This window comes from Protobothrops mucrosquamatus, unplaced genomic scaffold (assembly GCF_001527695.2).
Source record: "Protobothrops mucrosquamatus isolate PMUCROS unplaced genomic scaffold, P.Mucros_1.0 scaffold3454, whole genome shotgun sequence".
NCBI classification, from domain to species: Eukaryota; Metazoa; Chordata; class Lepidosauria; order Squamata; family Viperidae; genus Protobothrops; species Protobothrops mucrosquamatus.
Window position 1 is genome coordinate 28,542 of NW_015389432.1, and position 8,117 is coordinate 36,658.

Genomic DNA, 8,117 nt, shown 5'->3' on the forward strand with positions numbered 1-8,117 from the left:
GGGTGTACAAAAGGACAATAGGGGGATGGCTCTTCATTGCCATACACAAAGAACAGGAAACTTAAGTCAAGGAGGTACTAATTCAAGGTAAGCTTTTCAGGAGAAATGAAACTTAAGTCAGGAAACGAAACCTAAGGCAGGCAGGTAAGCTTTTCAGGAGAAACGAAACTTAAGTCAGGAACCAAATGGATGCAACAGGGACCCTGGAGGTCATTTAGTCCAATCCTTGCTCAAGCAGGAGACCCTTACAGAATCACAGAATAACACAGCTGGAAGGGATCTTGGAGGTCTTCTAGTGCAGAGGTCCCCAACCTTTTGGGCACCAGGGACCCGTTCTGTGGAGAGAGGTTTTTCCACGTGGTTTTGTGTGCTCCCTGCATCTCGTGGATGGGGCTTTGCTTGTTTATGCGGCCCGATTGCTGGCATGCTGCGGCCCGGTACTGGTCCATGGACCGGGGGTTGGGGACCCTGTTCTAGTCCAACCCCCTGCTCAGGCAGGAAATCCTATATATCATTTCAGACAAATTGAGTGTCCAATATCTTCTTAAAAACTTCCAGTGTTGGAGCATCCACAATTTCTGGAGGCAAGTTGTTTACTTCTGAAGACAAAGCTTGTCCACCCCAAGGACAAAACACTCAAAGTCTTCAGCCCTAAACCTCTGTGTGGTCGGCGTGCCGAGCATACAGCTGAGATCGGCGCCGCTTTTGACTTTCTGCTCCCTGGTGGATCCGGCTGCTTCTCCCCCTCCTTTACGTTCCCCACTTTAAGACCCTCCCCTTGCTCTCCCCCCCGCCCCACCCCCTTTCCAGCCCGTCCGTCCAGGCCCCTGGCGCTTCCCGACCGCCCAGGCATCATGTCCCGCTCGGAGGAGGTGAACCGGCTGACCGAAAACGTCTATCGGGTGAGCCGCACTCCGTACACTTTTGCTACAGGTTCTTCTCCAAAACTTCTTTCGGTCTTCCTTTCCCTCCCGTCTCTCCTTCTTCTTTTTCTTTTTCTTCCCCATGTCCCTGGATTTCCTTCCGTGACTCCCTCCGTCTTTCTCTTCTCCTGTTTAATTCCACCTCCGCAATTTGGCTGGTCCCTCGATCGATCCCTCCCTGCCTCGCCCCGTCCCCCCTTCCCTTACCTCCTTCCCGCCTCCCGGCATACCGTGTACACCCTTCCTGCTCCCCAGGCTCAATTCGTTATCCGAGTTTCTCTTCCCTCCCTTCCGCCTTGATTCTGCGCTGGATCATACATTTTGGCTTTTCTGGACTGTCTTAGCAGCGTTTTTTTCGCCTCCTAAAAACCGGAGGGTGGGTGGTGGTAGAAGCAGCAGGAGGTGCGTGGAAAGAGAGAAGTAAGGAATTGGGACATAATGTTCCAGGAAGCCCCCTAGCTCCGCTGCGCCGCCCCCCCCCGTACCATCTTTGGGAAGCAGAGAAAATGCCAGACTTCAAGGCAAAATTAATACCAGGAGCTAGTAAGTTTTCCTTTTCTTCCTGTGAACAATCCACTGCCTAATTACTAAAACCAAACAGAGAACTTGCAGAGACTGGAGGCGAAAAAAAAACCCCGTTTGATTCCGCTATTAACGGATAGATTTAATGGTTTGTAGCGGTTAGGACGCCCGTTGCGGCGAATGGCGATTGGGAAGCCTTCTGTCTTTGCTTCGGCTTCATGATTTGAGCCCGAACCACGGCGAATTTTGGCGTGTGGCTGGAAAAATGTGGGGAAACTTTGTCAAAGATTTTTTTGGACTCGGTTCCTTCTTTGAAACTACTGGCGGAATCTCTAGGAAAGTTTCCTTGAGCTCGCACGTGAAAAAAAGCATAATAATAATAATAATAATAATAATAATAATAATAATAATAATAATAATAATAATAATAATAATAATAATAATAATAATAATAATAATAATAATACAATAATAATAATAATAAATAACAACAACATAAATCAATACAAGAAGACAAGGAACTTGACAAGTTAGGTCAGGGGTCTTCAAACTTGGCCCTTTTATGACTTGTGGACTTCAACTCCCAGAATTCCTCAGCCAGGCATGCTGGCTGAGGAATTCTGGGAGTTGAAGTCCACAAGTCATAAAAGGGCCAAGTCTGAAGACCCCTGAGTTAGGTTCTGATGAAGATGGAGGAGTTTGGTAATGGTGCTCCCCTCCCATTCCCCCAATGGAAATGATGGAAATTTCATGCCAAATCCCTCCCCCCCCCAACTTGGCTGGAGATGAAAAAGAAAACTTAACCCATTTGTTGCTCACCCTCCTTTGAAACATTTGGTTCCCCTTCCCTAATTATCTTGATGGCAACTGAGGGGGTTATTTTCTTATCGGTAAAGGAAACAGGCATCAGCCAGGGTTCCTGTGCTCCCTGCTTGTTGCTGCCATAACTCAGGAAAGCCACATTTGGCATGACATGGGGCGAAGCCATCCCTTTTGTGAGGGTGGGTGGAGAAAAGCTCCTTTAAGGTCTGCAGAATTGGGATCATGAGGATAGTAATGCCTATGGGAAGCTGGAGTATGTTGATACTCACCAGTATTTCTTAAATTATGGAGGTATTTTATGCCGGTCTCTGCACTAAGGTGAAGACTTGATATGAGACCTATACCAAGGCTATAATGGTGGATACTCACCAATATTTCTTATGGGAATATTGTATGCCAGTCTTTGCAGTAAGTTGAAGGATATGGGAACTACAACAAACCTATAGAATAGAACAGGTAGAACAGATGGAGACTGTAATGTATTGAGTTAAATTTATGAAGCAGGTGGCTGGGATCTGTGCAGGAACGGGTTAGCAGACCACGTGGCCTGCTAGCCAGACTTGCTGTCTACAAGACTGATTAGTATGCATTTGAGCGGGAGAATACTGTGCTCTCATTGGCTGACGCCGCCCAGAGTTGAATGTATAAATAGGGGTGGAGCAATGCTTGTTAGTTTCTGTTTTTGACTTCAATAAAGAAGTACTTGTTTCTATTGCTGCCTCTTCAATGCTGAACCAAGCAGAAAACAGAATATTGGCGACGAAGGTGGGATCGTGCTGCCGCTATTTGAAGAGCTGAGTCACTACGGGGGTCAAGCCTAGCAAGCGCTTGGTTGGAACAGCGTTCCACACACCCCTCCCCCCCACTCTATCCTGCCAGTAGGAAAACGCTGGAGGAGAGTGCTTCCAAGGTTTTGCCCTGGAAGTCCCATGGAAGCCTGCACAGCACGAGGCATTGAAAAGGCCGCAAAAGACTCATCATGGTGAAGATCGGAAAACTCTGAATTCGACGTCGCTCATCCAGAGAGGTGGAGCTCGTACGTCGCGAGAGTTGAAAATTACCTGTGGGTAAACCAAGTTCGAGATGACGGATTGAAGGCCGTGACACTTTTGTGTGTTTGCGGTCAAGCCACTTTCGATATCGCAGAGAACTTGGTTGCACCAGCGCCGCTTGAGTCCATCGCATACGCAGAACTCAAGAAGATGCTCAAAGAACATTTTGTGCCCAAGCTTTCAGTCATCGCTTGGCGGCACGCTTTTGAACAGCAAGACCAGTGTCCCGGCAAGTCCGCCGCCGACTTCATAGCCACCCTTCGCCAAGCTGCATGGCCATGCGAATTCAAAGATCTTGAAGAAAGGCTGCGGGACCGCTTAGTTTGTGGTCTAAGGAGCCGAGAACTGCAACAGAAGATCTTTGCTAAAGAGACTATCTCATTTCAAGACGCGTTGAGGGAGATAATGGCCGAAGAAGCAGCCGGTGGATCTGTTAAGGCCTTGCGGCTCTCCAAGAACCCTCCTTGCACGGAGGCCGTCCACCACGAGAACGTCGAGAGAGTTGAAGACTCTGACTCGGACCACGGACCACAGCAACCCCCGGAAAGAAGGCCTCAACGGCAACCTGACAAGGCAGTTTCCTTCTCTCGGTGTATCGGGTGTGGAGGCCAACACAAACGGGCTGACTGTCGGTTCCACACAGCCACAGCCACAAGCAAGGCCACATCGCCACCGTTTGTTTGGGTCGCAGGAAAGAACATTCATCAGAAGAGTTGCCTCGGAAAGGTACCAGGGTCCCCAGTCAAAATAGGGTGGGCTTTTGCGTGAGTAGAAGGAGCGTGTTTAGGACAGGCACCCATTGCCCACTCAAGGAGAAGTTACACCTCAAAGTCAAGTTGCAAGGGGTTCCTTCTGACATGGAGTTGGACACGGGTTCAGCTCTATCAATAATTTCCCAAAGGACACTTCAGCAGATTTGCAGTCGAAGCAGCAAACGAGTTAAGCTCAGGCTGTTGAACCTCGTCTTAACCGACTTCCAAAATTCCCGGGTAAACGTAAAGGGGGAGGCCACACTCGGGGTGCAGTTCAGGAATTTCGAGGGTCCCTTGGAAGTCGTAGTTGTTGAGGGCAACCGCACTAGCCTAATTGGGCTCGATTGGTTTGATGCTTTGGGAATTCGAGTGACTGGGTTAAACAGCTTGCAAACGTTGAGCCTCTCGGCAGTATGTAAAGAGTTTGCTGATCTTTTCAGCTCAGAGTTAGGGGCATACAAAGGGCCCCCAATTTCCCTCCGGCTTGATCCTACGATAGCACCGATAAGGATTAAGCCTTGTCGGGTGCTTTTTGCCCTGAAGCAGAGAATCAATGCAGAGCTGGACAAACTGTTGCAGCAAGGCATTTTGGAGCCGGTGGATAGCAGTCCATGGGAAGCTCCCATTGTCACGCCACTTAAGGCCAACGGAGAAGTCCGCATTTGCGCCAACTATAAATGCACGCTAAACAAAGCTCTCCAGCAGCACTCCTATCTGGTGCCTGTAGTCAGCCACATCTTGGCTTCACTACAGGGAGGTCGCATTTTCGCCAAATTAGATTTGGCACAGGCCTACCAGCAGCTGCCGGTGGACAACGCCACGGCGGAGGCCCAAACCATTGTAACCCACTGGGGAGCCTTCAAGGTGTGACGGTTACAGTTCGGGGTTAATGTAGCCTCTGGCATTTTTCAGAGCGTGATGGAGCGCACGCTCCGTAACATTCCAGGTGTATGCCCATACTTCGATGATGTCCTCATAGCTGGGGAATCAGTCGAAAACCTCGCTGACAGGCTCCGGGCCGTCTTGCGGCGCTTCTGCAAAGCGGGGCTGAAGCTCAAACAGGAGAAATGCAAAATTGGAGTCACTTCCACAGATTTCCTGGGGTTTCGTATAGATGCCGAAGGCATTCATCCTGCTGAATCCAAGGTTAAAGCAATTCAGCAGGAACCCAGTCCCAAGACGAAGGGAGAGCTTCAGTCTTTCCTGGGACTCCTCAACTTCTATCATGCATTCCTCCCCCACAAGGCCGCAGTGGCAGAGCCATTACACCGGCTCTTGGACAAACAGGCCCCATGGAAGTGGACAAGTGTCCATGAGAGGAGTTTTGCTGCAGTTAAAGCATTGTTGTCCTCAAATGCGGTGTTAGCTCATTTCAATGAGCAGTTGCCAGTCTGCATCGCGTGTGATGCATCCCTGTATGGGATCGGAGCTGTGTTAAGCCATCTTAGGGATGATGGGACACAAGTCCCTATAGCTTATTACTCCAGGACTCTTTCAGCAGCAGAACGGAATTACGCGCAAATAGATAGGGAGGCATTGGCCATTGTGGCTGGCATAAAAAAGTTTCATGACTTTTTGTATGGCCACCGCTTCATGGTCTTCACTGACCACAAGCCACTTCTGGGATTGTTCACTACGAACAAGCAGACACCCCAGATTATCTCTCCTAGAATGTTGAGGTGGTCAATATTCTTATCTGCTTTTGATTATTGTCTGGTTCACAAACTGGGTAAAGAAATGGGCCACGCAGACGGCCTTAGTAGGTTGCCTCTACAGCTATTAGAATCAGATACTGCTCCAGCTAACCACATCCTGGCTATCCAGGATTTGCTGGAGTCTCCCCTTATTGCAGGGGATGTTGCTGCAGAAACAGTTTCTGACAGCACGTTGAGCCGTGTGTTGAACTGTGTGCTCACAGGATGGACGGAAACGTGTCCTGGCCCTAACTTCCAGAGTTTCTGGAAAAGGAAGCATGAGTTATCCACCTTTAAGGGTTGTATTTTGTGGGGCAGCAGGGTAGTAATCCCGACCTCACTGAGGACTAGAGTCCTTGATTCTCTGCATGAGGGACATCCGGGCATAGTCCAGATGAAAGCGCTCATGCGTAGCTACCTCTGGTGGCCTGGGCTCGATAAAGACATCGAGGCCCAGGTCCACAGGTGCCTCATTTGCCAGCAGTCAAGGCCAGAAATGCCACATGCTCCTGTGCATAGATGGGAGACCACACAAGCCCCTTGGTCGAGGATTCATATTGATTTTGCTGGCCCCTTTCAGGGACAACTCTTCCTCATTGTTGTGGACAGTCACTCCAAGTGGCTAGAGCTCGTTCCAGTGTCCAGTATGACTACTGCCAGGACCATCCAGGTACTGCACACCATCTTTGCAATGCATGGGCTCCCAGATGTCATAGTCTCAGACAATGGGGCTCAATTTACTTCTGCAGAGTTTCAGTCCTTCTTAAGGGCGAATATGATTAGGCATGCCACTTCGCCTCCCTTCCACCCGGCCTGTAACGGCCAAGCGGAACGCATGGTCAGAACGACCAAGGAATCCTTGAAGAGGATCACCAATGGCAATTGGCACCACAGGTTGGCAGATTTCCTACTCTGCCAACGCACAACGCCCTGCACTTCTACGGGCAAGAGCCCAGCTGAATTAAGATGGGGGCGCCATCTGATCTCAAAGCTGGATCGCTTACATCCAGACAGGGTCGCTTCACAAGTGCCGCAGCCTAAGGCACCAAGGCACTTGCAAGTGGGTGATCTGGTTTGGGCGCGCAACTATGGACAAGGGGCACTGTGGGTGGTAGCTGTGGTTTGCAAGGTGTCAGGGCCGCTCTCATACAAAGTGGCCCTGGAAGACGGTCGTGTGCTCCGCAGGCACATTGACCAGCTGCGTTGGACGTTACCACGCCACTCTTCCGCTCCTGACTCTGCTCTCGGGGGGGAGGAGGAACACGATTGTGATTGTGCATCTGAGTCAGCGAAAGCGGGACCTTGCGATTGCCGAACAGTGGTTTTGCCAACGAGGCTGCTCCTAACTCAGGCACTGCGCCCATGGGACATTGCTCTCAATTGGCTTTTCATGCCGCTCCTGCTTCAGGCATTGCGCCCACGGGACATTGCTCTCAATCGGCTTTTCACGCCGATCCGGTGGATTCTACTCCACCACCACGGAACTCTGGCTCAGGCCTACCGGAACAGGCCAGCCACAGGGAAATGGACAAAGGCTTGGGTCTACTGGAACAGGCCAGCCTTCACAAATCGGCTTTACCCGTGTCGGACGGGTCACACAGGCCCGGTCTGCCGAGCCTGGCAGGCGAGCTTGCAGATCGGGAGCTAGCAGCAGCTCTGAGACGTTCGGAGCGGGTGAAAGGCCCACCAAAATTTTTAAAGGACTACGTAAGGTTTTTGTCATTGCAAACTTAAAATGCTTATGTATTTTTATTGCAAACTTAAATGCTTATGTATGTTTCTTTGAAATTTGAATGCTTATGTATTTTCCTTGCAAACTGAAATGTTTAAGTATTCTTAAATATTGAACAGTGTAATGTAAGGATTATGTACCAATGAGTGCTATTGTGCCTTTTGAATGTGTGTAATCTTTGAACAACAAACAATGCTTTGTAAGTGTCAAAGAGCCAGGGGGGAGGGGTGTAATGTATTGAGTTAAATTTATGAAGCAGGTGGCTGGGATCTGTGCAGGAATGGTTAGCAGACCACGTGGCCTGCTAGCCAGACTTGCTGTCTACAAGACTGATTAGTATGCATTTGAGCGGGAGAATACTGTGCTCTCATTGGCTGATGCCGCCCAGAGTTGAATGTATAAATAGGGGTGGAGCAATGCTTGTGTCATGTGTCTGAGTAACGAAACACTTAAAAGGACTTTCAGGCATTTTTTCTCCTAAAAGCATTTATTAAGATTACAATACGTCAGCACAGCATGGTGGAATGCTTAGATCTGCTTCTCTTCCGCTACGCATAACATTCCAAACATTTTCCACTCCCTTATTGTAGGGTCATGGTTCACATCTTCCAATCAACTTG

General features: G+C 49.5%; 1 protein-coding gene across 1 annotated transcript in view; it reads left to right on the forward strand.

Moving 5' to 3' along the window:
- Window positions 1-854: 854 nt before the first annotated feature.
- LOC107297672 (brain-specific angiogenesis inhibitor 1-associated protein 2-like) overlaps window positions 855-8,117 on the forward strand; it is a 52,456-nt gene continuing 45,193 nt past the window's right edge. The window contains exons 1-6 of the mRNA XM_029286364.1: window positions 855-902; window positions 2,480-2,558; window positions 3,396-3,974; window positions 4,850-4,935; window positions 6,375-6,435; window positions 7,174-7,472. Of these exons, the coding sequence (XP_029142197.1) occupies window positions 855-902; window positions 2,480-2,558; window positions 3,396-3,974; window positions 4,850-4,935; window positions 6,375-6,435; window positions 7,174-7,472 (1,152 nt within the window). The remainder of the gene's footprint in view (window positions 903-2,479; window positions 2,559-3,395; window positions 3,975-4,849; window positions 4,936-6,374; window positions 6,436-7,173; window positions 7,473-8,117) is intronic.